Raw genomic sequence first — 27,849 nt, 5'->3', positions numbered from 1 at the left:
TCAATGCCACTAATGAATTCAATGTCTTGTTGCAAATTGGAGCCATAATTTATATAGCAGAGTGTAATTAGCCCAAACAAAGGAGAGAAGCAAGATTCTCTTGAAGGGTCATCTGCGGTTCAGGGATTATGGAATGAGATTAAAGAAGATTGTTTCTTTTTCCCTCTTTAATGTACACATAATTTTAAAATACCACTACAGAGCAAAATACCATTGGAAGCCGCTTGATCCAGAACAATGCCAGCACCCAGACAGCTAACCCGAGTCGTTTCAACAAGGGAACATAATCAGACAGAGAAGGTCAAGTGCAAGGTTACCATTTATTGTGTCTGTAAAGAATTGCTTTATCCCTGCCCACCAAACACTGTAGCGGCACCAAAGCCTGTTGCAAAAGCCAGCATTACAATGTCCCTCTCCGTGGAGGGCAGATCTAGAAGAAACATTTTGGCCTCGCCAAAGAGACATGTTTCGTTTCTTGGGTGCTCAGGCTAAGCTCAGGCACCTATGACCTTTTATCACTGGACAGAAAACATACTGTACTTGGTTTTTCCGGCATGGCTTCTCCCTTTCCCCTTGGGCATGTGCTGCTGTTATGGCTTCGTATCTGCCAGCCATTCCGTTTTGTTTTGACCTTAGGCTGACAATCATAAGCGCACCAGGGAAAATGTGAAAAGGGGAAGAAGGATTGTCTGTTGATTACAGCACAGGACTGGTTGTTACCTTCTGTTCCTGGCTCTGCTACAGAACGTCCCCCCCCCTAGCATGAATTTAGGCAAGCCACTGCCTCTCGCTGGGCCTCAGTTTCCCCAGCTTTAAAATGGGGATAATGATACTTCCCTGCCTTCCAGGGATGCTGAAGCTAAATTCATTAGTGCTTAGAAAGGGACAGATCCTCAGCTGCCGTAAAGTGTCATATCTTCATTGACTACAGTAGCAAAGCTATGACAATTTATGTTAGCTGAGTATCCCTCTTCCCCCAGCCTTTGCAATCCTTGAAGGGACACTACAGAATTATGTTCCGAGAGGAAGAAAATATGCCATGCTTTGACCTTTTCCCTCCCCAACACAATGCTGTAGACGTAGGGCATCTGACCAGCAGTTCTGGCAGCCTGCCTCCAGAGGTGGCCAATCCTTGATGCTGCTGAGAAAGGTAACCTCCTCCCCATTGTGCAATGCCAGGGGAAAATCCCATCTTGGCCACTTCAATGAGCAGCTCGTGCCTTGAAGCGGGTGGATTAATGATCCCTCTGCGGTGCTGCATACTTGTTCTTGCTGATTTAAAGCCAGCCACAGAATTTGACTCTACGACCCACTGCCCTTCCGTGGGCAATTGCTTAGAGAGAACGCAGCAAAGGTCCACGTGCCGCAACAGAAAGGTACAAGGCAGCCGGCAACTAGCCTCTGCCACTGCCCCTTCGCTGCTCTTTTTAGTGAGGTTGTCTCTGCACAAAGGCTGGAGCATTTTGATTTGGTAGCATTTGACATGCACTATGTATGGGTGTGATGACTGCACGAGGTGCAGGGTAATGGAGAATCTGGTTCTGGGCATGGCCGGCCTTTCCCGTTTCTTATGATTCTAGCTGGCTGGAGAGTGTTGCTCCTTCCACGTGACATTTAGCCCTGGCTGGATCTGAACTAATCCCCCACCAAACCAGGACTCAGGGATAACTCTGGGATAGCATCAGCAGCTCTGAGATGACCTGCTCTGAGCAGCAAGATCACTGCTCCATAAGGCAGAATTTAAGCGAGAGGGAGTATGAAGCAAGGGAGGTCCCCTGTGGCATTGGGAAGGGGCCTCCTTTCGGAAAGACCCTGGATCAGTTTTGCAGAGTGAGTGACCTCAGCGGAAGCCAGTGTTAAGGGTCTGATGGTCCCCTCAGCTGTGAAGTACAGAGGGACAAAAAATAAAGGTGACAGGGGTTAGAAAAGACCTCTGAACCAGCTGCAGGAAGAGGCAGAGAGAATACAGCATGTGTCTCTGCTCTACCCAACCCCAGGGAGGCTGGGAACAAGCGTGGTTGGAGTGGGGCATGATCGGAACCCGGTAGCTATGCAGAATGATATTCACATGGAAGTGATATCACTCCAGGTTCCCTTAACTTCCACTCCACCCCGGCACTGGTGTTGCACAGGCCTGGGCAGATGAGTCAGTGGCCCCTGAGGCATGATGCTAAGAGAGGGAAGGGAGCCAGGCAGAATCACAAAGCAGCTAGAACTTCATTTCCCTGTATTTTCTCTGGATCTGCAGGTTCTGGAAGCCACGTCCCTTCCCCATTCCAGCCCTCCCACCCCATGGAAAACCTGCCAACCTGTAATAACCATGGAAAACCTGCCAACATTTACTTTGCAGACTCTCCTTGGCCTCACAGACATGCACCAAGCATAGAAGACTAAGCACGGGACTGGGAGCCAGGACTTCTAACCCTCACTCTGACACGGAATTGCTCTATGATGGCCTGTCTGTGCCTCAGTTTCCCCATCTACAAAATGTGGATAACACTGTTCTACTAGAGAGGCTGTGAACTTTAATTCATTAACATTTACAAAGTGCTTTGAAGATGAAAAAGGCTGCGTAACAGCAAAGTAGTAGTAATATGATCTGAAATTACTGGGCACTCTGGCACCATGATTGAGAGGGTGCTGTAAAACCTAGGTCACTAGACAGCTAGATTTAACCTGAAAGAAAACCCCAGGCCCACGCATGGCTGAACTTTGCCAAAGTTCAAATCAGGGGTCTGGATTATTCGTTGCCCTACAACCCATGCAGACATTTGCCCTAGCACGGACTCTGCAGTCTGGTCGCATCCTTCCACTGAGTCAAATTATTTGCCCCACTCCACATTAGTACACACACACACACACACATATCCTGAAGTTCCAAGAGAAATCTCTGGGGAGTAACACTTGATCTGACCCTCCCAACAAATCTACGTTCCACCAACAACTTCAACGAAAAACCCAGCAGCCTAATATTAATTCTGCGGGGCTCCTCTAGCTTTTCCCCCCCTTCTACTTCGTTTTTGAACCAACTGTGATGTATAAAGTGCTATAATTATTCCCCACAGCTAAGCAACAACTACAAATTGAAGCCATTTGCCATCCAGCCTGGAACCATGAGTGATTCTAAGCTGGGGCTGGCAGGAGTAAACAGAACTCGGGAGAGATCTACTCCACATACCAGAGCCATGTGTTTAAAGGGTCAGACAGGGAGCATTATTTTGGCGGAAAAGAATAAGGAGTGGAGAAAAGAAAAAGAAAAAAGTCGACGCTCGCAGCCAGCTACGCGAGAGAGTTTTCTCCCCATCCCTCCGCCTGTCAGCTTGTGTGTACGTTATTGAGGAGAGTGGGAGTGGGGTGATTTGTAACCTCAGACAATCGAGCCTGAAAACATACATTCGTCCAGACAGACACACACACACACACACTGCTCTTCCCGGCACTTCACTGGCTGCTGCGCGGGCACCGCCCACCCCAGCAGCATGATTCAACCCCGCACGAAAAAAAAAATCTGTATATAGCCAGTGTGAAACTGAGATTTGTAACTCAAAAGGCAACAGGTCAGCCCAGGACCAGGCGAAGAGACTTGGAGGGCCAACCCACGCCTCTCCCCCTCGGAGATCTGCGGGAGCCGCACGCCCCTGGGGCAAAGGAGAGGGCTCGGCGGGGGTGGGAAATTGACTACCCAACTTTTCAAGTTTTGGGGCTGCCTGGCTGGTTTCTGATCGCTTGTCTCGGCTCAACATGAAGCCCTGGCTGATGCTGATGCTGGCTGGGATGTGGTGTCACATCACTGGAGGGGAAGGGGACTCCGTCCAGGGTAAGTGATTCCCCGAGGCTGCTCCAGGTGCAGCTCTTAACAACAACCCCGGCCAAAAAAACCCCAAACAACCCGAGGCTGCCCTGAAGCAAACTGCCCGGAGTTAGGGAAGGGCAGGCAGCTGCAGACGCGTGCTTGTTGGCAGGTGAGCTTTGCAAACCTCGCCGGGCAGAAGTTGGGGCGTGGGGGGGATTATTCCCCCTCCAAAATAAAACCCTTTCCCGTTCTTAGGTTAAACGTTGCTATTCTGCAGCGCTAAAGGTCTCCAGTAGTTCAAAGCCGGTTCTGATCTCAGACCGGACCTTGTCCCGAACGAATCCGGATCAGGATCCCAGCCTGCCCCCTCCCCCGGTCAGCACCAATGCAAGGCGCACCTTTGGTTGGGTGTTGGATGAACTTCCCAGCAGCGCACGCCTCTGCACCGCCCGTAACGCGGCCGTTCGTGTGGGAGCTGCCGCAGAGTGGGGTGCCCCTGGGGGGCTGCAAAACTACCTGTGCTCCAAACGGTCTGGCTAGTTCCTGCTCTGGGGAGCTGGGCTAGTCCCCAGCTGGAGCTCCAGGGCGGCTGGTCAATGTTTCTTCGGCTCCTTTGCACTTGGGAGTTTAGAAACTTTTAAAACGAATCATCTATGGGATGGGTTGGTTGCAGCAACTCTGGATCTGTGCAAATCATGTGTCGTCTAGACAACTGCATCGGGGCAGACTGGGGGAGATGCCAGACAAACACCCATCCATTTACCTGCCACATGGTTCTTATCGTTCCCCAGCTGGGCTTAGGAAGAAATTGCCTCCCTGTGTTGTAATTCAGCAGGTGTCTTAACCTCAGGGGAGCAATCCCCTAGGGGTCATCACAAACAGGTGTGTGTGTGGGGGGGAGGTTGTGACCACTTTCCCCCTTCTCAGATTGCTAAATGGGAAGGGGTTTTCTAGCTAGATGGGCGAGAGATCCCAGGCCGGGAGGGGGTCCCAGTATGGGAAAAGTTGAGAACCACTATAAATCTAGCATTATGGTCGTTCACCCCTGGCCACTACTGGAGACTAGCTATTGGTGTCCAGTATCGGGGTAGCCGTGTTAGTCTGTATCCACAAAAACGACAAGGAGTCCGGTGGCACCTTAAAGACTAACAGCTTTATTTGGGCATGAGCTTTCGTGGGTAAAAAACCACAACATGTTGCATCTGAAGAAGTGGGTTTTTTACCCACGAAAGCTTATGCCCAAATAAAGATGTTAGTCTTTAAGGTGCCACCGGACTCCTCGTTGTTTTTGTAGCTATCGGTGTGCTTCACAGGAGCATTTCTTCTCACCAGGCTTGTTACGGGCCCAATCCTCTGAGGTTCTGAGCCTCCTCAGCCCTCCCCCATAGCTTCTCTCCCTGCCCCCTTTGGTCCTGTGTGAAGACATAAGGATGAAGTCCCACTATCATGATCATACTGATATAGACTGCAGTGTCATAAAGGCTGTGATTTCATTGTGGAAGGAAGCCTCAAGCAAAGAGATTCCGGGCAAATGTTAGCCAAGTCCCCTGCTATTTCAGTATACTGCGGCTGGTCTGTTTCACCAAGTTGGCGTTAGTATAAAAGTCGCCCACTGGGGTCAGTTCCTAAAAAGTGCTGAGTACCCATAACTCCCACTGACGTCCACAGGTGCTCACCTCCCATCAGGATCAGTCCCTAAGGATCTCAAAAGCAAGAGAACGCGCATGCTTCCTAGGGCAGCCATCGTGCTGAGTTTTATCCGTTTAAAAACTAGAAATGATTTCCAAACGCCAGCTCGAAACATTGGGCGTTCAGAATCCAAACCTGGGAACCGACTTGAATTTAGCAGCCCTGCCCATGGGCCTGATTTTCCATTGCCTCGTGCGGTCATTTACCCCCGGGCCAAGTGAGTACCAGGTACTATCATTCTGTTCTGGCAGCATTTTACCATTGCAAATTGCTGCTGAAGATGGAAGGTAATGGAGAATCAGGCCCCTCGGGTTTATAAAGGGGCATCCCCAAACCCCAGATCCATCTAACTGGAGCATTCCAAAGCCAGGTGCAGAGGTTGTTGCTTGTGCCCCTTTCTGTTAAGAACATTAACACAAAATAACACTAAGCGTGGGGTTTGCCTATGGAATTTTGCTAATGGCTGTCTACCGGGGAACCTGCCTCAGAGATGCCAGCTAGCTAACAAATCCCTATCTTACGAGAACATTTTAAAGCATCCAAGTTCCCACTGCAGTTTTGCTCAGCCTGTATATAAAGCTCGAATTCTGCCAGGCAGTGGGTTTTTGCTTCTTCCTTGAGTGATAGAGCAAGGTCAATGGGGACCTTACTTCAGAAATATTTCCAATCACCTTAGCTATGGCATCATCTTAGCATGCTGCAATTATTCATAGATTTTATGCTTGCAGCATCCTTGGGAGGTAGGATTCCTGTTTTACAGACACGGACTTTAATGTGATTTACCCAAGGGCCACAGGGCAGAGCTGGGAATTGGACCTAGATCCCAGCCTCATGCCTTCGCCACAAGACAAATCTGTGCCATTGCCTGCACCGCAATGTTTCCCCTGATACTCAGTGCACCTCTGAACCTGGTCTAATCTGAGTAAAATTACTACAGCTTGCACATTGTATGAGATACGGTTGCTGACTGGCAATGGGAGCACAGGCCATTCGGACCCTTGCTGAAATCAAAAGAATTGTTACAAATATCAGCCAAGATCCAGTTAAATCATGGGGATTGGGTGCACTAACAGTGCCACACGGGCAGTCCCTGGGTCAAAACCCTGGCGTCCTTAATGAGTTCTTATTCTCATAGAGGAAGGATGATCCGGTGACTATGCACGATCCTGGATTTAGGAGACCTGGATTCAATTCCCCTTCCTCCACATCTGAGCATCTGTGCCTGAGTTCTCCATTTAACAGCACTTCCCCTACCTCGCAGGGATGCTGGGAGCCTAAATGCATTAAAGTTTGTAAGGAGCTCAGGTACTCCAGCAGTGGGGGCTAGAGAAGCACCATAGATGGTTTCAGTCCCCGCTGAGGCACAAATTAAGGGGTGAAATCCTGGTTCCATTGAAATCAATGGCACAACTCCTGTTTTCAGCTTTTCACCCTAGGAATCAACAGGAACTTTGCCTGAGTAGGAACCTGGGGAATTAACTCCTTCCCAGGGATTGTAAAACCAAGCCTGCGACCACTCCTCCTCGTTAAAGAACCCAGGACAAGTATACAGGTGTTTGCCCCGAGGTCCAGGCCAAATTGCAGTTCGGAGAGTTGCATCCTGTCTCCCTCCAATTCTCCCCTGCAGCATGCAATCGGATATGGGATTCTAATTTGCTTCTTTCTTCCCTGAACTGGTGTGCAGCCTTGTTAAACAGATTCGGTGCTCCTCCCTAGCTGCATTTCAGCGGTAGCAGAAGTGTTACTTGCGTATAAATTCTCCTGGCGGTTAAGTTTACCCAGTGCGTTAGGGTTCCTTCAAGTTGAAAGGCACTAGGTTTTGAAGGACCCTAAAGAGTGCCAACAGTATGGTACCTAGGCACAGTTAGAAATGCAAGAAGTTGTTCTATGTAGTAGCAATGGGATTAATGGATGTGTTAAAGTAACGACACAGGGTAAATGTTAGTGATAATCTTAAAACAGTTGTTTTTTCTCATAAGGCTCAGGACAACTGACCCCCTCTTCACTTGCAAATTATTTTGTCAACTAAACTATTCTAAAATAGCCAGATTCCAGAAAACCTTGTTCGGATTGTATCGAAATTTAGAAATTCTCCCCTCCCCAGTAGCTGTGTGTCATCTCCCAGCCTGCAATGAATTTAAATCCTACTGGAAGGATGACCTTGCTTCCATAAGGAGGCTCCTGGGGAGGGGTTTGGCCCACTTCTAATACTTGTGCTTACATTTTTCACTAGCTTTTGGGGCGGCGTGGTGGGAACGGACATTCGTGGGACTGAGATGCTATGAAATCAGGAGGTCCTCGGGTAATTTTAATTAATTTCCTGGATCTAACCTAGTTTATTTCTACGGTGCCGGTGGCACTTTAAATACCTATGACTAGTGGAAATGCTATAGAGAAATGAGTGGGTCAGGATCAAGGTGAGTGGGGAGCCCAGGAATGGGGCAGCTGCAGGTTAAGATTGAGGAGGACTGACAGAGAGCTGTATGGGGAGCCCAGCACTGGAACGGCTGGCCGAGTTGCAGCAGAGCTGTGTGGAATGCCGGGATTGGAATTGATGGAGTTGGATCTGATGGGGCCAGGATTGGGGAGGACTGACAGAGCTGTGTGTGGGTTGTCTAGGACTGGAACAGCCAGGCAGGCTGCAAGTCGGGAATGAGGAGGTTTGGCAGAGCCGTGAGGGGGGCCAAAGCTCCCCACATTTTGCATCCGAGCTTAGTACCCAGCCAGTTATTGAGATTTCCCCTTGATGAATTATGTTCGGGAGAGGGCAGCACAGTTTCTGCAGCAAGCAATAAGGAATCACACGGGGCTGTGGCGGTGGCAAACAGGACTGAAAGAAGAGGTGGCAGACAAGGGCAGAGGCCCAGATCCTCAAAGGTATTTAGGTGGCTGACTCCCATGGGAGCTAGGCACCTAAATACCTTTGGGGATCTGGGCCTCAGCGCCTGCCACTCCCATTTACTTCGACGGGAACTCAGCGCTTCTTGGGATCAGGCCCAGAATTAGCATCTGGACTTAGAGATGGGTGAAAAATCGTGGATCCAAACACTTTCCACCTTTTTTGGGGGGGGGGGGGGGGGGGGGGTGAACCTGGATTCTGCTCCGAGCCCCTTATCATGTGCTAAGATCCTCAGCTGGTGTAAATCATTGTAACGCCGTTGAATTCAGTGCAGTGATGTGAATTTACACCGGTTGCTGGCATACTTTAAAAGCAAACACATTCCTCTCCCTGTAATGTCCCAGGTACTTAAAACTGAAAGTATTTTAACAATCTATTTTAGAGGATTTGATCCTGAAAAACACTTCAGAACAAGGTCCCTGTCCTCAGGATCAATGGGACTACTCAGGATAGTAATAATGTTTTCACCCCTCAGCTCACAGAGAGCCTTACTACACTCAGTAGTAACAGCAGGATCTGGCTTGCGCTGGTTGCTCTTTGTTTACCTTTTACATTGCTCTCAACTTGGACAAGACAACAGGCTGGTCAGTTTCACTGTTTCCAGTCAGTTGCACCAGCAGAATGTTGCAATGTTTGGGTTGCAAATGCTGCAGAGGATGTTTATTTGCTTTAAAAAAACCAACATTTTTTATCAAGAGGGGACAAAGATCTGGCTCTGGGCTAACGTTGTGACATGCAGACTACACGCGTGAGTCTACACTACAAACCAACGTCCAGGGGTGTGGAAAAGCGATGTAGCTATACTGACCTAGCCCCTGGTGTAGACAGCACTGTGTTAATGGGAGGGCTTCTCCAGTCGACATTGCTACCGCCTCTTGGGGCGGGAGAGCCCCTACGCCGACGGGACAAGCTCTTGTAGGTAGCGTCTGCACTAAGCGCTACTGCCCCGGCAGCGCTCTACGTGTAGACAAACCCTCGGAGGCTGATTTGACTTATACCAGTGTGAAAATGGCGTGACTCCAGAATGGATGTCGCTGGGATTTGTAACAAAGCAGAGTCTAGCCCAATTAATATTATTAACAGATGAATAAGCAGCTCAGGGCCAAATTCCGGGCTCATTGACAACCATGTCATCACAATGTACAGTTCTGAAGGGGGCAGTGTTGTCTAGTGGTTAGATCAGACGTGGACAAACTATGGCCCACGGGACCATCCAGCCCGGCCCCTGAGCTCCCGGACTGGGAGCCTAGTCCCCAGCCCCTCCCCTGCAGCCATGCGGGCCGCACTCTGGCCCACCGCTCCCGCTGGGCAGCGTGGGGAGCGCAGCTGGTTCTGGCCTGGTGTCGGGGCTGCGAGCTCCTGCTGCTGGTAAGGGGGCGGGGAGTGGGGGATGCTGGGGGCAGTCAGGGAGGAGGGGGCACTTGTATGGGGAGGAGGTTCTGGGGGGTCAGTCAGGGGATGGGGAACAGGGAGAGTTGGGAGTGGGAGTCCCGGGGGGCCTGTCAGGGAGCGGGGATGTGGATAGGGGTCGGGAGGGCAGTCAGGGGACAGGGAGCGGGGGGGTGGATAAGGGGGTGGGGATCCCGGGGGACAGTTAGGGGCGGGGTGGTCAGGGGACGAGGAGCAGAGGGCAGTTGGATGGGGGTGGGAGTCCTGGGGGGGCTGTCAGGGGACGGCGGTGTGGATAGGGGTCAGGGCAGTCAGGGGATAGGGAGCAGGGGGGCTGGATAGGCAGCGGGGGTCCCGGGAGGGGGCGGTCAGGGGACAAGGAGCAGGGGTTGGGTGTTCGGAGGGGGGCAGTCAGGGGGCGGATGGGGGGGGCGGGGCCCAGGCTGTTTGGGGAGGCACAGCCTTCCCTTCCCAGCCCTCCATACAGTTGCGCAACCCCGATGTGGCCCTCGGGCCAAAAATTTTGCCCACCCCTGGGTTATATCAAACATTGGGACTCAGCCCTCTAGTCCTGCCACTAGGAGGAAGTGTGGTCTGGAGGTTAGAGCAGAGGACTAGGAATCAGGACTCCTGGGTTCTATTTCCTGCTGTGGCATGGCATTGTTATTGACCTTGGGCAAGCTTTGTAGTAGGGCTTGTCCACATGGGAATGTTACACCAGGATAAGCTAAGGTGTGAATTGAAACTAGTTCTATGGTGGTTACAGTTCCTTGCATGACCACTAGGATTTGTCTAGATTTGGAAGTTATTTTGGATAAAGGTGGGATGCGAAGTTAAAGTGGAATAGCCATTTCTGAATAACTCCATGCGTGGACGCTCTATTCTAGAATAAAATGTCCCTGTTTAGCTTAATTCACAAGTAGATGAAGCTAAACCAGAACAAGGCACTCTGAACGAGAGTGTCCAAATATGGAGTTACTCAGGAATCGTTGTTCTGGAATAGCTGCATGTGGAAACAAAGATATAAAGTACGTTTTTCTTTTTTTTTTGTTAGTTTATTGTGATAAACTGAAAAAAGCCACTCATGCTGGAATAAGAATGTCCACAGGGGGCATTATACCCATATAGACAACCCATTAAAAAAAAATCACTCCGTGCCTCAGTTTCCCCATCAGGGGCGTGATCCTCACTCATCCCCCAGGGGGCACTGTGAGGATTAACTCATTAATATGTGTGCAGTGCTATTTACAAAGGACCAAGTCAGTGTTCGGGGCTGAATCCTGCTCTGGTTTACACCCTCTGTGATGCCTTTAACATGGGTAAGATTAAGAGCAGAATCCAAAATCCAGGTCGTAGGCAAAGAAACACTGTGCTGGTAAGAGGAGTCACAGCCCCTGTCCATGACCAATGGGGGTGGGGAGGAGGGAGTATACTCCAAATGTTAGGATGCCCCAGGGTCATCTCTGTGGGTTTACCCTTGGCTGCAGCATTGTGAGATTGGGAGAAAGGGAGTGGGGCCCAGCAGTTAGTCACCCAGAATGATCAGAACTCAGTGAGTTTGTTCAGGATTAACCCTGCATGAGGCCAGGGTGGGAGAAACCCTCCTGAATGAGACAGCGGGCTCCCTCTTCCCATTGTTTCTGCTCAGACACCCCACCCGTCTAGACTAGTGACCGGGGGCGAGAGGGGGAGACTAGGAACCTTCTGTTCCTCAGTTAGTGGCCTGGTGTCCTGCGCTTTTAATCAGAGAGGGCCCAGACACAGAGCCTGTTATTATCTTCTCCTCTATAGAACAGAGAAAGCTGGGCTGCAGTGGGAAATCTTCCCTCGGGAGCTTCCAATTGCCCAGGGCAAAGAGCTACTGCAACCCAACCAGAGTCAGGTTAATTGCGGGCTGGGGAAGCTCAGACCAGACTCTGATCTCCGCGTGCACTGGGGTGACCCCCCAAGTAACTTCACTGATTACCGCAGAGTCACTCCAGATTTACCCCGGCATGTCTGAGGGCGGAAACTGGCCCCCACATCTTTAGCCGTTTAACAAACCCCAAATCAAGCTAATGAGAAAACAAACCAACCAGCGTCAGCAGCGGCCGGTTTACAAGGAAGGAAATGGCAAAGGAATCACTCACAAAAGAGAGAGAAAAAAGAAACGATTCGCTCATGAGATTAAGAAACAAACAGGCTTTTGACTCAGTGAGATCAAATGCCAGTGGCCTGGCTGTGTCCCAAGGGGCTGTCTCCAGCGCCCAATGGTCAAGACATGGCTGCATACTAGAAGGATTGATCCCAAGTGCCATACCACTCATGGTCCCACACGTCTGCTCCACCACTACAGCCGGTAGTTTTGCAGTGCTGCACGCTGGACGTAGGACAGCACTCTCCACAGCTTAGCCCAGCCCGGGGTCATGGCACCAGGGCATCCATGGGGTGTTTTAGGCCAGGGAAATTCATTGTGCTGCCAGTGAGGTGCAAGGTCTTTTCAGCTTGTTCTAGTCTTGCTTGAATGCTCTGTGCTCTTTTTTTTTTTGAATGGGTGGTTGTAAACGATGAAAACCTAGGAAAGAGAGAAGTAACGAGGGAGAGCTCAGAATCTCCAGAGCCAAATGTCCCTGGACACTTGGAGGGAGGCTTGAAATCTAATCCCAGATTGAAACCTCTTTTTGCACATCCACTGTTAGGATTGAATTGCGATTGAATTGCAAGCCTCGTGCTGTTCGGTGCCTTTCTTAAAGCCCCAGATCCTGGATTCATGTGAATAAGAGAGAATCTCGACTTTCATTAAAAAAAAACAAAACAGATTCTAGCCCTTGTGATTGCCGAGGAAAAGCTTGAAAACGTGCCCCGCTAGAGGCTACGATACGGGAAGGCAAATGAAAAGCATCCCAAAGTTGCTATTTTTGAAAAGTCTCATGGTTTTTCAGCCAAGCTGATGGAATTTGGGGGCCCAACTCATGGTTTTTGAATGCTTGGAGTTGACAGAACTGCAAAATCTCTTTCAATTTTGGGGTCTTTGCTGTCTGGAGCTCAGGACTATAGCTTGGGCCGCATCTGTAGAACTAGATTCATGAGTATCCAGCCCTACAGATGAAAATGAAGGGGTTTGGGAACTGCCACTTTAGGTTCTTGGTGCTGTTCTCTTTAACAACTACCCCGTGTCTGTTTTCCGGAGCCTAATGCCAGAGATGGGTGAGGGGCAAGCAGGTCTGGCTCAGAGAAGGCACTAGAAGGGAGTGAGGGGAGAGAGACAGACAGCCCGTCTCAAACACAGCAATTTGCAGACCGTTTGCCATTTGCAGACCGTGCTGCTCAGCACCCCCTGCATTTCCCAAGCCAGGCCCAATGCATGCACCTGCACAAATATCTGTGTGCACCTGTGCAAAGCCCATGCATATTGGGCAACTGCACATGCCATAGCAGGCTGACACACATTTTGCAAATCCAGCCCTAAATATTAGTTTATTCCCCCGCACCCCCACCCCGAGGTTGAGCTCTGTTGTGTCTTTGGGTATGTCTACACTACAGGATTAATCCGAATTTAGATAATTCGAATTTGGGAAACAGGTTGTATAAATTCGATTGTGCGTGGCCACACTAAGCACCTTAATTCGGTTTTAAACCACATTAATTCGGTGGTGTGCGGCCACACTACCCCATTAACTTAAACACAGTAATTCGGTAGTGTGCGTCCACACTAACCCTAATTCGAATTAACAAAATCGATTTAGGCTCTACTCCGTTCGTCGAGGTGGAGTACAGAAATCGATTTAAAGGGCCCTTTAATTCGAATTAACTGGCTCTGTAGTGTGGACGGGTGAAGGGTTAATTCGGATTAACGCTGCTAAATCCGAATTAATCCCGTAGTGTAGACCAGGCCTTTGAAGAGGGGCGACAGCCAGCTTGTGAACTGCAAGTATCTAGAAGCACCAGTAGGTGGGGAACTACTTCGCACATATTATGCACTGTTTTAGCCGTGCAAAGGCTTCGGGCTGGCTCTCTGTCCAGGGAGTGGCTTTACCCAGTAAACGCAGTAGCTTCATCTTAAGGACACAGCCTCCCAAGTGTGGTTCTCATGGTCTGCTTTCTCCTGGCAGGTGGGATCTGCTGGCTGCAGCAGGGGAAGGAAGCAAAATGCACCATGATCCTAAAGGCCGACGTGACCTGGGAGGAATGCTGCGGCAATAGCAACGTTGACGTCGCTTGGTCCAACTACACCCAGCCAGGCAACAAGATCAGCCTCTTGGGGTTCCTCGGGCTGGTGCCCTGCCATCCTTGCAAAGGTAGATGTGCTTGCTGACGGCTGAAATCATACAGCCGCCCCGCTGTCCTGACGTCGGCAAAGTGCCCAAGGAAGCCCCGGCCTGCCCAGGGGCTGGAGGCCCGAGCCTATTGTATTTTATTATAAATACTGCGTAGTGTTATGGGAGCATCTAGAGACACAGTACGTCTACACTGCAAAAAAACACCCTGTGGCAGCAAGTCTCCGAGCCTGGGTTAACTGACTCGGGTTGTGCTGCAGGGCTAAAAATAGCAGTGTAAACGTTCCCTCCCCGGCCCTGAGACCCTCTCCCCTCGCTGGGTCCCAGACCCCGGGCTCCAGCCAGAGCAGGCACATCGACACTGCTATTTTTAGCCCTGTAGCGTGAGCCCGAGTCCACTGACCTGGGCTCGGAGACTCGCTGGCGTGGGTGTTTGTGGATTTTTTTGCAGGGCGGAGCTAACCGCAAAGGCCTGGTCTACACGTAAAAATTAGTTCAACCCAGCTACACGGCTCAGGACAGTGAAAAACGTCACAGGTCGAGCTAACCCCTGGTGTAGACGTGGCTAATTCAACGGCTGAATTCTCACATCAACCTAGCCATTGCCTCTTGGAGAGATGGATTAACTACCTGGATAGGAAAACCCCTTCCGTCAACACAGAACGTGTCTTATGCTGTGGCGCTTTAGCTGCAGCAGTACCCAGAGTGAGACTGTCCCTGTCCCAAAGATATTCGCTTAAATAGCGAGAGCAGGTAAAGGATGGGAGGTGAAACAAAGGAAGTGATTTGCCCAGAGTGACATGAGGCAGAGCTAGGACAAGAACACAGGTGTCCTGAGTCTCAGTCTGTTGTCATAGCTACTAGATCACAAACAGCCACTCGGAGCAGAGGTTTGGGGTCACATTCAAAATGGCATCGGCTCCGGCGTCGCCCTTGGGGGAGTTTGGTCCTACAAAGCAGAAATCTCCAGCCATTGTCTGTTCTTGCAGCATTTCCACCATCTTGGCCTGGTAGCTCAGGAGACCGGCCACAGCGGACCTAGACAAACAGGCCCCTTTTTGGGTTGGGGTCCGACATGGAACCAGCAGAGTTGGTTCTGAGCCAAGTCGCTGCCGTGTCTGGCGCGCAGTTGTTTACACCCGTGCGGCGAGGTGTAAACTGAACCCCCATGGAACGGGGGAGCCATTTGAGCTCACTTTGCACTGGTGTCAAGGATGACGTGGGCTGTTAGGCCCAAAGTGTGTGACTTTGTTTCTCCCTGCTCCTGCATGTGGGGGAGGGACGACCTGGAGGTTCCCCCTGTCATGGCCCTCCTCAGGATCAGGAGGTGCGGGGGTTTATTCCCTGCCCCGCCACTCCCAGCCAAATCCTAGAGCAACAGGAGCAGAAGTGCTGGTCGGGGTAGCAGGGCACGAGCAGCAAGATCCCCAACTAGAGGCAAGAGCCCAAGGGGGTGAAGTTGGCATCATGTCCTCAGGATCCTGGGTGGCCCCGAGGACTGGAACGGCCCCTGACATCGATCAGAATAACGCCAGGCGGGCGCTGTGTGACAGCTGCCTATGGGCTGCCCCGAGTTCCAGAGGAGCCTTGCGTGTCCATGAGGTGCACTGTGGAGACTCCTCCTCCCCCTGCTGGCCCCGCCCCCTGCATGGGGGCTTGCAAGGGGGCAGCGTAGGATGATTGACTGCCGCCCCACACTGTGCAACTCCCCCCAGTCCTGTTGGAACGCAGTTCCAGCCCTGGACACCGCTGAGGAGCAGAGATCTGAGTGTGCTAAGCCAGCTTGCAGCGGCTCGTTCCCGGTGAAATAACAGTTTCCTCTTGCCAGATCCTCCCTTTCCAGCTGCCCGCCGCAGATTTCCATTTATTTATTTACGGCTCTCCCCTTTCAACATCTCCAAACGTCTTTATAGAACGGGCTAGTTCAAAAAATGGAAACGCTCCAGTTTGCGCGTTCCAAGCCCTCCAGATGTTTCGGAGCAAGCCAGAGGCACGGATCCTCGCGTCACACTTGCACGGCCATGTGAGGACAGGCCAGAAGACCTGCTGACCGCAGTTGTAAGGGAGTGGGTTGGAAAGGTCGCGTGGTTCTTTGAGTCATTTGTTTTACAAAGGCCATTAACGAACAGCCTTCCCCCGCCCTTATGCACCCCTCTCGTGCCTGATCACAGACACTGCTGCCTCCCTGCCCTTAAATCAGCCTTGGAGAGGTCCCCAGAAGGGGAACAACGTGACGGGTAGTGAGAGAGGCTGGAGGTAAAACTGAAACTGCCCTCCCGGTCCTTGATTCCTTATAGAGACCAGGCCCAGGCTGCAGGATTCAGACTTGAAACTTCCCCCAATTCAAGGTTCTGAGGATTGGGTCTGCTTCTGATGTCTGACATCGCTGAGTGGCAGGCAGCGCTGGGAGGGAACGGAGGTAGAGGCCCTGATTTAATGAGGGAAGTCAGAATCCGCCTCCAGGTCAATGATTACTGTTCACTGCACCTCGGCCTGCATTGGGAGCCCATTGTGCCAGGCACGGCGCAGAGCAAGAGCCAGCCCTTCCCCCAGAGATCTTACAATTGACATGCACAAGGCAGGCAAAGGGAAGATTATTCTCCCAGTTTTGCAGCGGAGGAACTGAGGCACAGAGAGATGTGGGGGCCAGGAGCTTTGGACAACCTGGCTGCTTCTGAGCCCCTCTGAAAATCCTAAGCAACTTGCTAAAGGTCACGTGATGAATCAGTGGCCGAGCCAGAAATTAAACCCAGCTCTCCTGCGTCACGGGCTGAGAACCAGCCTTCCTCACTCACCCCGTCCAGGAGGAGGTAACAGAGCTCCTTGATCTGCTCGGCTTCTGCTTACGTTTAGCTCTGCTGCTCTAGCCAGGCACCGATCCGCTGCACGGGATTTATCAGCGCCTCAGGATCCCAGAGACGAGAGGATCCCAAAGCAAGAGGAGGAACAAACTCCCCACACTGCAGAAACCCCCATAAAGTCCAATCTGATCCTGCCCGTTCCCCAGCATGCCGGAAAGGAACCTCCCCCAGAGCTAGCCGATGCGCAGGAGGCCTTGGAAAAGGGCAGGAGGGACGACGTTGTATCTGTGATCCAGCTTCTGGCTCTGCTCCAGGAGAAACGGTGTCTCTCTGCCCCTAGCACAGTGTCTCCCCCTGCTCTGCCGCCAGGTCCGCTGGAGAGTGGCCGAAAGGTCCAGGCAGCACCCCCAGGGCTCCTGAATGGAGGAGGGTGCCAGGGTTCCATGTCAGAGGCAGGTTATGTTCCTTCTGGGGCATTCTGGGTCCCGGCGGGGCACTGCAGAGCTAACCTGGGCGAGGGGCCGGGGCTGCTGGGAATGGAGCAGTGGCAACGCCCCCCCAGGCTCATGCTTTATCTGTCTAGCAGTCCTCACTGCCACCCCCGGCGCAGAGAGAGCCCTGCGCGTGCTGGAATCGCCCAGCCCAGCTCGCCGAAGGGCGTGGCCTGTTTGGAGCGTGGCCGATGCCAGGCGAGCTCAGCCGAGGCTCGTCCGCAGGAGCTAGCCCCACGTCGCTCATTTACTCAGCCCCGGCAGAGCTAGGGACTCTGACTCACAAGACAGGCCCTGTTCCAGGCAATGGCTACTGCTTGGCTATAGAGCTCCGGGTGCAAACAGGAAAAGCCGCTGGTCCCCTGCCAGGGGATTTCCCCTCTGCGAAATAGGGACAAACTCCTGGGGGAATTCCACCTTCCTCCCTACGCGATCTTCCAGGGAAACCGCACCACACCATGTCCACAGTCAATCCCTTCCCCTTATTGAATGGGGTCACTTCCTCCACCCCCCCGAGCTCCTGGGGTAACATTCCCCAAGCCCCCCGCCTCCCACTTCAGTGAAGGAATGACTCCGCAGGGGGAGAGTTCTCTAGGTCCAAAGAGACACATTGCAAGTAATACCGTGGTGGGCGTCCGTGTTCCCCTGCTCCAAACGGGGCAGTAAAGCTGACCCCGCGGCCGACAGGCTAGAGAAGATGCCGAGAGCACTGGGGAAGGTAGCCGTCCTGCAAAGCAGGGGCAGTGGTTCCGAGTCACACTTGTGGAACATGCTGTAAATGCTCCCACTGGAGCAACCTGATTTCCCCCCTCTCCTCCCTGCCGCACACCTCCAATCTCTGGAGACGTGATAACTAGCCTCTCATAGGAGCCAATGTCGCCTCCCCCCGGCTCGCGCTGCGCACTCCCCAAATGTCTTCCGGGTTCGGGGGAAATTCTGCGGCTTGCCACACACGCACATGAGTTCAACGGCCCCGTTGAACCCGCGCAGACTGTTTTTGCTAGGAGGCGACCCAGTGCGACAATGCAGCCATCTGTTTCTTCCTCCCCTGCCCGTAGGGAAAGAGGCGTCCCAGACAGATTTCCCCCCTCGCTGTTGCCCATTCTCGTTTTCAAGTCACGGAGGCCTGGAGCGAAACAGGGCTGGGTATTGTTTGGGAAAGAGAACTTGTTGATCACACAGCCACGTGCACAGGCTGGGCTTTCTGGAGGGTGCCGTGCACAACAGAGCAGGGTTCTCTGTTGCACGAGAGAAAGAAATGTCTCTTAAAAAAAAAAAATCAGCTGGCAGTTGAACATAGGGGCCAGCCCCTCGACTGCTGTAAACCGGTCTGACTCCGCTGATGAATGGAGCGACTTTTCCAGCTGCAGATCTGCTCCGTTATTAGGGTTGCCCGGTGGCCGGCTTTCGACCGGAATGCCTGGTCGAAAAGGGACCCTGGCGGTTCCGATCAGCACTGCTGACCGGGCCGTTAAAAGTCTGGTTGGCGGTGCAGCGGGGCTAAGGCAGGCGCCCTGTCTACCATGGCTTTGTGCAGCTCCCGGAAGCAGCAGCATGTCCCCCCTCCGGCTCCTATGTGTGGAGACAGCCAGGGGGTTCCGCACGCTGTCCCCGCCCCAAGCGCCGGCTCCACAGCTCCCATTGGGCAGGAACCAGACTGTTATGGGGCTGAGTGGCTCAGGACTTTGTGTCATTACCCTGTAGTTACACAGGATTGAGGTGACGCAGGGTAAAGCCTGGGCTACCGGGCATGATCTGAAACCGAACGCTCAATCAAGGAAGTTCTGCGTCCGGATGGAGGGCAAGTTGCATTCAAGCTGGAGGGAACAACCCCTCGTCTAGACAAAGCCCGGGGAGCTTTCCACATCCAATCCCCCAGGGCTGACCCCAGCGAGAACCGGTAGCTGTTACCATCTGTTTGTGTAACGAGTTGGGCGGGTCTTGGGGGGGGGGGGGGGGGCCCGGGGGGGGGGGCCCCCCGGCCCCAAAACCCGCCCGGGCGGGAGCCCCCCCGGGGGGTGGCCCCGCAAAGTCCCAGGACTGAGCAGGCCGCGGTGCTGTATCCTCTCTCCCCCAGTCTCTGGCCCAGCTGGGGGCTGTTAAGAGTAGCTGGCGTATAAAGAGCAGCATACAAGAAGCCTTTGACAGGGCTCAACAAGAGGCATCACTGGTCCGATCGAACCCAGGACCAATACTGCGTTGTCTTGAGCGCCCCCTACTGGCACTGTCACTGTGGACCCGCTGTTTAGATCTGCGCCGCCATCCCTCATTGATCGAGCACTCTCGTAACAGGAGGTGCTGTGGGGAAGCTTGGGCTGCTTGCTCCTGGCCTGTGATTAAAGAAAGGATTTCAGTCCCTGTGGGCCTTAGGGGGTTAATTCATCTTTGCCTCACACCAGGAGGCTGGTGAGCAAGATTTGAACCACAGCTGGTTCTTGGTCCGCTCCTGTGGCTCCCGGTCCCCTTGCAGCCTTCGATCCCTCTGCAGAGGGAGAGGACACGCCCCGGTGCAAACCGAGTTGGGGCTCCCTTGTGCTAACGCCTCTTTCCTTTCCCCCCAGAAACCTGCGAGGGGGTGGAGTGCGGCCCTGGCAAAGTCTGCAAGATGAAACACGGCCGTCCCCACTGCGCCTGTGCCCCGGATTGCTCCAGCCTGCCCAGGAAGCTGCAAGTGTGCGGCTCGGATGGCTACACCTACCGCGACGAGTGCGAGCTGCTGACGGCGAAGTGCAGAGACCACCCCGACCTGGAAGTGATGTACCAGGGCAAATGCAAAAGTACGTCGGGCCCCCCTTTCTCTTCCCGCATCCTGGCCCTCCCCCTGCATGCGACGGGCAGCCTTAGTGGAACCATCCTAAAAACCCCCAACGCGAGTGTGTTTCAAGTTCCCTCGGTAATTGGAGGAAATGGTGCTCAGTCATTTCAGATTGTCCTTGCTTCTCCGGTGCTGTCAAGATGGATGTTCTCACGGGTCACCCTTTCCACCAAGGCAGCTGATCCTCCCCGAGGGCAGCTTCCCCGGTAGCTGGCGCTTGCAGCCCTAGCACATTCAAGGCTCGGTACAAGCATCCCCCCGCTCCTCATGTCTGGTATCTCCTGTCCCCTGGAGGTGACTTTGCAGCGATTCCCCTACTGAGGTCCCCGTGGCGTATCCCTCTAGCGTGGGAGATTTCTATACTGGGCAAGGAGCCTGGGGCTGTTCCCCTGACATGCCCGCTGTGCCACCTGCAGCGGAAATGGGAATTCGTGGTGGAAGGGCAGGGTCCTATTTAGAGTCGATGGTTAGTGGGTGGAAACCCATCACCCCCAATGGAGCCGCACGCATTTATGCCTGGTCAGAATTCATAGAATCATAGAATGTCAGGGTTGGAAGGGACCTCAGGAGGTCATCTAGTCCAACCCCCTGCTCAAAGCAGGGCCAAGCCCCAGACAGATTTTTACCCCAGGATTGGGCTCACAACCCTGGGTTTAGCAGGCCAATGCTCAAACCACTGAGCTATCCCTGGCCCCCTCAACGCAAGAGTGGAGCTGGGAGGAAAGCTCTGGACGGCAGCGTGTGGGTCACTGGCACATGGGCTGGCAGGCCAGAGCTGGGTTTGACCTACAGGCCGTTCCCCCACTTCTTACCTCTTGCCTCTGAGCCAGAAGCTTTAGGGTCCGAGAGAGCCCCCGTCATGACTCATGCTCCAAGCCAAGGCCTGAAAGGGGGTTGCCCTGTTTGAGACACGGTCTTCCAGCTGAGCTGTTAAGTTGAGGCCCCTCCTGACCATGCTCCAGGGCCATCGAGAGAGAGGTTAATCCATCCCTCAGGATCCCCAAACCCTTTCCAATCTGGAGACACGTGAATCCCCTCGGCCGTGCCCAGGCTGAGATGTGGCAGCTGGTTCCAGGGCTGAGCGGGCCCCACTCAGCAGATCCCTGCTGCTCCGTTTGGATCATCCCTGCGCCCCGGCCAGCGTTCACTTTCCATAGCCCAGTTTCCAACGCTAAGGACTGCGGTGGGAGCACAGGCTCCTGTCTCCTGCGGGGCCTCTGACCTATTCAGCCAATCACTCTAGGGGTGCTCTGGGGGTCTAGGAGCAGAGCTGGGCCAGAGAGATGGAGTTCAAATCTGGGCTTCTCTAAGGGCTAGGGTGACCAGGCAGCAAGTGTGAAAAATCGGGACGGGGGTGGGGGGTAATAGGTGCCTATAGAAGACAAAGCCCCCAATATCGGGACTGTCCCTATAAAATTGGGACATTGGTCACCCTACTAAGGGCCAAGGTGGGGCCAATCTATTATCTGGTTCGGGCCTAGTTCCAGTTTTATTGTATGTCTTTTCATGGGTTATTTTAATGTGACAGGGTGCCCAGTATGAGAGATCTGTCGTTCTCCCGGCTGCTTCTGTCCCTAGGTGGAAATGCCGTGAGGAGAGCAGATGTTGCATTATTTTATCCTCCTAAATAACAAGACCAAGCTCCTATCTCGCACTTTTCGCCAGTAGAGCTTAAGCCTCTTTACAAAGGAGGCCAGTGTCATGATAACCCATGGGGCAACTGAGGCACAGGGCAGTGAAGCGACTTGCCCACAGTCACCCAACAGGTCATTGGCGGAATAGAACCAAGAAATCCTGAATCCCAGGCCAGTGCTCTGTCCAGTAGGCATCACTGTCTCCCATGTCCCCTGAGGCTAGAGCCTCAGCTGTTCTCCCACCGTTGGCCTAGCCCCGGTGCAGCACCACCCATGCCAGCCCTGAGCAGGATGAGACGCCTCACTGTAAAAACTCCCAGCACCGGGTCTGCATTAGTGATCCTGCTTTGGTTGCTTGCCTGGGCAGAGCTGCACTGGGGCCAGGACTTGGGGAGGACAATGTGTAGCGCTGGCTGGGACCTGAGCCAGAGAGAACCAGGGGGTCTGCATGTGTCCAGCAGCTGGGATATATGTAGCAAATGATGAGTAAGAACCAGAATCTTCGAATACTGAATAGCCCGATTCTGCCACTCTCTTTGCATAGCAAGTCCCCAGGGGAGGGCCTTGCCTAGCAAGATCCCACTCAGCATGGGTACCGGTGGCAGCATCGAACCCTGAAGTCTTTGAGGTTTTGATGAAGAACCTGTTGAAACTCACTCCCTGATTCTGATCTCGTTTACACTGGGATAATTCCCCTGGCTTCCATGGGTTTTCCTCTGATGTACATTGGGTGTAAGTGAGATGAGGATTAGGCCCCCCGTGTCTACCTCACCCTGCTGCATCTAAGAGCTGTAGGGAGTCTCTGGGTATGTCTCCACATTGTAAACCTCCCAGCTGTGCTAATGCGACCACACTGCACTGCGCAGCTGCGTCCACACTGCCAAGTGACAGAGCTTGACCCAGCCTCCTCCCAGAGTCCTAGGACCCAGGTCCTGAGTGCTTGCTGACCCGAGTCCTATTGACTTGTGTGTGGACAGAAGTGGGGCTTGGGCTCAAACGTGGGACAGAGCCTGGGCTTAGTGTGCAGTGTAGACACACCCTCTGAGAAGTGCATAACCTCACGTAGCAGAGGGCAGATGCTCAGCTGCTGCAAACTGTCATAAATAGAACAATGACAATTTACACCAGTTGTGGATGTGGCCCCGTATGTACTAAGCTGACGAGGCTCAACGGAAGCTGAGGAGTTAAGGTGATAAATGGAAGGCATTATTTTTATTCTTTAGGTAACCTGAACCATCCCAAAGAAATTTGCAACCTGATCTACCGCTGTGGGGGTTACTTTATCCATCACTGAAATGCAGCCACCTCTGGGTGATAAGTGGCAGATATTTAACAGTGCACAGCAACGTATATCCTCATTTGCTCCAAATTGCAATAGGAAGTGTATGACTCTAAAGGCTTTTGCAATCGCACCAGCATGAAGTGGGTATAAAATGCTGCCCTTCTCCTTCGTAAGGGATCCTCCTTCGGCAATAACTGCACAAGGGGCAGGGCGACAGGACCTGACAGCCCCAAAGTCTCACTGAGCAATGGGATTTTTAAGCCCTATGTACTCACTGAAATACGATGCCCAGTATTGAATGTGCTGTATATTCTACACTGGAGTAGCATCTTCTGATGCGTAACCAGCTCTGGATTTAATGGGGGTTTTACGTCCATCACCGACCAAAGAACAGCGGCCCATAACATGTCACTTAGATGCATCCAGCTATTGTTTTAAAAAAAAACAGACCAGAAAAACATCCCAAACCTGCCAAGGTCTGGCAGCTTTATTACGCCAATTATTTTTGCCAGCCCCCTCTCTGAAATTCCTTCCTGTCGAAATCATCTTAAAAGCCAAATCTGGGGAGTTGGGAGCTGGGCTGTCGAGTCACCGCCTGATCCAGCTTCAAAAAGAGCTGAAGTTTTAAACCCCTGTGAAAGAGTGTTTATAATCTACAGTAAGTGATGACGCACACTTGCCATGGACTGCCCCGTCTGCTGGCGTGTGTGAGCGTATGTGTGTACACAGCAGAGATGGGACGCAGGCGGGCTGTCAGAGCAGAAATCAGCCGTTGCTCCATGTGTTCTGGCTAGCTTAGCGTGCTGGTTCGCACTCTTGTGACTGCGCGGTGGGTCGAGAACCCAGCAATTTGCCGGTTCCATTTGGTTCTGGCTGGGCAGTGCCTAGGGATGGTAAAGCCACTGTTTGCTTCTTGTTTTAATTTGGAGTGAATTGTAGAACCCAGGTCACAAACCATCAGTCGGGCAGTGGAGAGGGGCCAAAGGAAGGGTCACTGGTTTTACATCCGCTGAGGTTTGGGGAAGTGTGCAAGTGTCATGCCAAGGGCAGATGAGGCCATGGGATTCATTGCACTTATGATCCGATTTGCTCCTGTACCCAGATCTACAGAGGCACAAACAAGTAGCCATCAGATGCACAGCACCGTCTAAAACCACATAGGCGTCTTCCTTCTGCTGGTGAAGAGAAGCAAATGTTTGCCAGTAGCCAAATATCTGGATTTGTGCTGAATAAAAGAGGGGAAGCACAATTTCCAGGGAAACTTGTTGCTAAACTCTGCTCCCAGTTACCTCAATGTAGAGCTGGAGAAACCTCACTGAAATCAGTGGGGTTATTCCAGAGTTAATCTGTATTTGGTCCACAATGATCCTTCGAATGCTGCCCCCCCGTAAAAAAGCCGCTGTAGAACTTCCTGTTGATGGAGCTTGAACCACGCGCACACGTGCTCTGCCCAAGCTCACTCTCCGGCTTGTGACTGCTTCCCTTAGAGTCCTGCTCCAGCGTGGTGTGCCCCGGGACTCACACCTGCGTTGTGGACCAGACGGGCAGCGCCCACTGTGTGATGTGCAGAACGGCCCCCTGCCCGGATCCCTCCACCCTGGACCACACTCTCTGCGGCAACAACAACATCACCTACCCGTCTGCCTGCCATCTACGGCGGGCAACCTGCTTCTTGGGCAGATCTATCGGAGTCCGTCACTACGGAAGCTGCTTAGGTATGTTTCACTTCTTGACCTGGAGAACATTCACCTGGGTACGGCGGATGGGGGTGTGGTTCAGAGTTGGCTGGTAGGTCCTTCCACACAGTCAGACCTTGCGTAAAGATGTGTTGAGAAACAACCCAGACAACACTTGTAGGGGGCTTTTGAGAGTGGAAAGGGATTCCCCAGGCTGATGGCTCTTTCCTGTCAGTCCCGTGCCCTCTAATTTTAGTGCCTCCGTTTGCGAGCGTCCAATTTCTGCTTCTGACTGTTACCGCTCAGCTTAAAGAGATGGGGCATGATCCCAGGTGCTCAGCTTCCCCTGATCCAGAGACCTGCCCGCTGGGGACTGGTCTGAGAACTGTCCCGAGAGCCGAGTGATGACTTTTGACCACTCTTGTGATGGGCCACGTTACACCAGTGACCTGGAGATGAAATGCTCCATGGCTCAGTCCCGGTCCCCTGAGCCCTCCAGACTGTAGTGATTAATATTGCCCTGCAGCTCATTTTCTTTTATGGCTCTATTTACAGCTGTGGCCAAGTTCCCCCTCGATGTGGGCGATGCCGAAGAAAACTATGTGTGAAACACTCCTTCTTTGCCAAGAGGCCGAACCCAGGAGACAGGGGCATTATGTGTATATTGTACAAACCATATACCTGATATTTATTAAGATGAAAGATTCTTATTTATATCTGTTTATGTTATGCAGACGCATAGGGCCCGATTCTCATTACTCCGTTCCTGCGTCTGGGGCACGGGAGGGCGATTAGGGGGGCTTTAAACCACCTTTCTGCTCCTCATAGTCCTGGGTGGTTCAGAGCCTGGTGTAAGTTAGAGCAGCCTCTGGGCTGCTCTAACTTATGCTCTGCTCCCCATGGGAGGCAGTGACTAGCCGTAGCACAGAGCACTCCAACCATGTCTTCAGTCTGGGCTGTGGGCTGGGAGCAGGACCATTGTACCATCTTGACACCAGCTCTACACTGACTGGGGAGGCCCCCACGTGCAGGAGGGTTGTCTGGGGCCCATTTCCACCTTTCTTAAGGCCCCTTTATGCTGCCAGAGGGCCTTAGTGTCCCTGAGACTTGGGCCCACGCTGTATACTAGCCCCAAGACAGCACTCCCGGGCGTATTTATTTTTTTGTTTTAATTCTTGGTGCCCCCATCTGCAGAAGTTCCTGGACCTGTCCAGCGGGAATGTGAGGTTGAGCCTTCCCTTGAGGGACTTTCTGTCCTAGGGGCTCAGCTGTGGGGATGGACAGCTCCCGACGGCAGGAAACTCAGTTCAAAGCTGTGGTTGTTGCATCTTTTGTTTTCCTAAGCTTGTCCAATCCAGGTTCCCATGTAATAAGCAATGTCAGTGAGGACGCAGAGGTAACACAACCTCACACACTGCCCTCGAAGCCAGGTTTCACACAACGGGCAAGGCTGGGCAAACCTTTGCCATTATAATGCCATGCCCCTGGGTGGCTCATTGGCAGCAGGGATAGAACCTGAGACCTCTGGAGCTAAAAGCATCAGCTCCGTTAGCCAGAGCTGTGGCAGGCTCATTGACCTAGACAGGGACAATGTGCCACATGAGTGGGTTACACCAGCCTGGATCATTGCAACTGCAAAGGGCTCCAGTCTGGATTCAGAGCCAAATTTACCCAGAATTCAGTGGTGTTGGTCTCTTAGTTCAGGCCCATCTTGGTAATACCTCTGGGTTTCATTTTTCATTGTCCTGCACCTTTGCGTAGGGCGACCAGACAGCAAATGTGAAAAATCGGGACAGGGGGTGGGGGGTAATAGGAGCCTATATAAGTAAAAGACCCAAAAAATCAAGACCCTCCCTATAAAATCGGGACATCTGGTCACCCTACCTTTGCGGAGCCACTGATGCTGGTGCAAAGCAAGTATGCATGGTAGCACTTTGCACTCGTTCGGAGGCTGTGAGACAAGGCATCTGAGACCAGGGCCCCAAGGAGATGTGCGTTAAAGAGACAGGCAGGCAGCTTTGGTCCTGACTCTGACCTCTCCTAACGTCATTACAAACCTGATCTCGCCTACATCAGCTTTGCCCCAGCTTTAGGGGAGTCGCTCTGATTAACAGCGGTGTAAGTGAGAGGAGAACCCGGCCCAGTGCCTTTTGGGTTTTAAATGTCATTCTGGGGTTTTCAAATCAGTCCCTCGATCGCCATCAGGCCCACACTGAAAGGCCACTGCTAGCTACAGAGCATGCTGCAGGTTGGCTGCAAACTCTGTTTCCAGACCGGCCCCCTTCCCCCGGCTGCTGACCCTGGGACACAAACGGGGGAGGAATCCCAAAGACAGTCGCTCACTAGAAAGGGGGGAGGGCAGTCGGGAAGAGAGGTGATGAGTGCTTGGCAAATAGGGAACCGTTGCGAGACGAAGGTTGGCTGCGTGGTCGAGCCCTGAGGCTCAGGAGATCTGGGTTTAATTCCCAGCCCTGCCACAGCTTCTGTATGTGACTTTGGGGTCCCTGTGCCTCAGTTCCGCACCTGTAAAAATGGGGGCGGTAGTTCTTCGGTTGTCTGGTTAGCCTCTCCTCCAAACTCCTGCCTCTCTCTCTCCCTGTGTGTGTTAACAGAGCTCTGCCCACAGGGGTCCTGATGGCAACAGGAACCTCTAGTTGCTATTACATTGGGTTGGCCTGTTGTGTCCTGGAAGTGGTGCCTGGCTCCTTTGTGACCCACCCCAGCTGCCCCCTCTCCAGCAGGTGGGTTTCTTGAACCTCGGGACATTACAGCTGTCCCTGGCTTATCAAACACACCATAAGAACCTCATGGACACATTCAAAAAGGATCCTCTGCTCCGCTTCCTCTGATCGCATCCCCAGTATTTATTTTTCACATCCCCGGCGACATCGTGTGTGTTGTGACCTGTGTAAATAGCGTATCGTCTCCAACGCCACGCGGCTCAGAAACCATTGCCTTTATATTATTATATATATTAAAAAAATCCCCTCTCTTCTATTTTTGTATGGTTGTGTCCCCATCCTTTACGTATGCCATGTAACACGTATGTTTCCTATTCCATATTGTTCGGGGGCATTTTACTGCTATGTTACATTTTGGGTTATAATTAAAAGGAATAAAACTA

The 27,849-nt window shown here is 52.6% G+C and overlaps 1 protein-coding gene across 1 annotated transcript; it reads left to right on the top strand.

Annotated features, from left to right (window-relative positions):
* The first annotated feature begins 3,545 nt into the window (after positions 1 to 3,545).
* Positions 3,546 to 27,849, top strand: FSTL3 (follistatin like 3). The gene is made up of 5 exons (XM_024204391.3): positions 3,546 to 3,817; positions 13,862 to 14,047; positions 19,880 to 20,095; positions 24,537 to 24,764; positions 25,281 to 27,849. Exons 1-5 carry the CDS (start codon positions 3,742 to 3,744, stop codon positions 25,331 to 25,333), a joined length of 759 nt encoding a protein of 252 aa, XP_024060159.1. The 5' UTR covers positions 3,546 to 3,741; the 3' UTR covers positions 25,334 to 27,849.

Source organism: Terrapene carolina, unplaced genomic scaffold (assembly GCF_002925995.2).
Source record: "Terrapene carolina triunguis isolate 2854851 unplaced genomic scaffold, T_m_triunguis-2.0 Scaffold194, whole genome shotgun sequence".
In the NCBI taxonomy this organism is placed as follows: domain Eukaryota; kingdom Metazoa; phylum Chordata; order Testudines; family Emydidae; genus Terrapene; species Terrapene triunguis.
Note: the sequence above shows the minus strand (reverse complement) of the source record. Positions and strands in the feature narration are given on the sequence as shown.

Bases quoted from the DNA above. Each gene is read 5' to 3' on its own strand.
- FSTL3 (XM_024204391.3), top strand. From the start codon at position 3,742: ATGAAGCCCTGGCTGATGCTGATGCTGGCTGGGATGTGGTGTCACATC. The intron at 3,818-13,861 runs GTAAGTGATTCC...TTCTCCTGGCAG, and splicing joins GGAAGGGGACTCCGTCCAGG to GTGGGATCTGCTGGCTGCAG. The intron at 14,048-19,879 runs GTAGATGTGCTT...CTTTCCCCCCAG, and splicing joins GCCCTGCCATCCTTGCAAAG to AAACCTGCGAGGGGGTGGAG.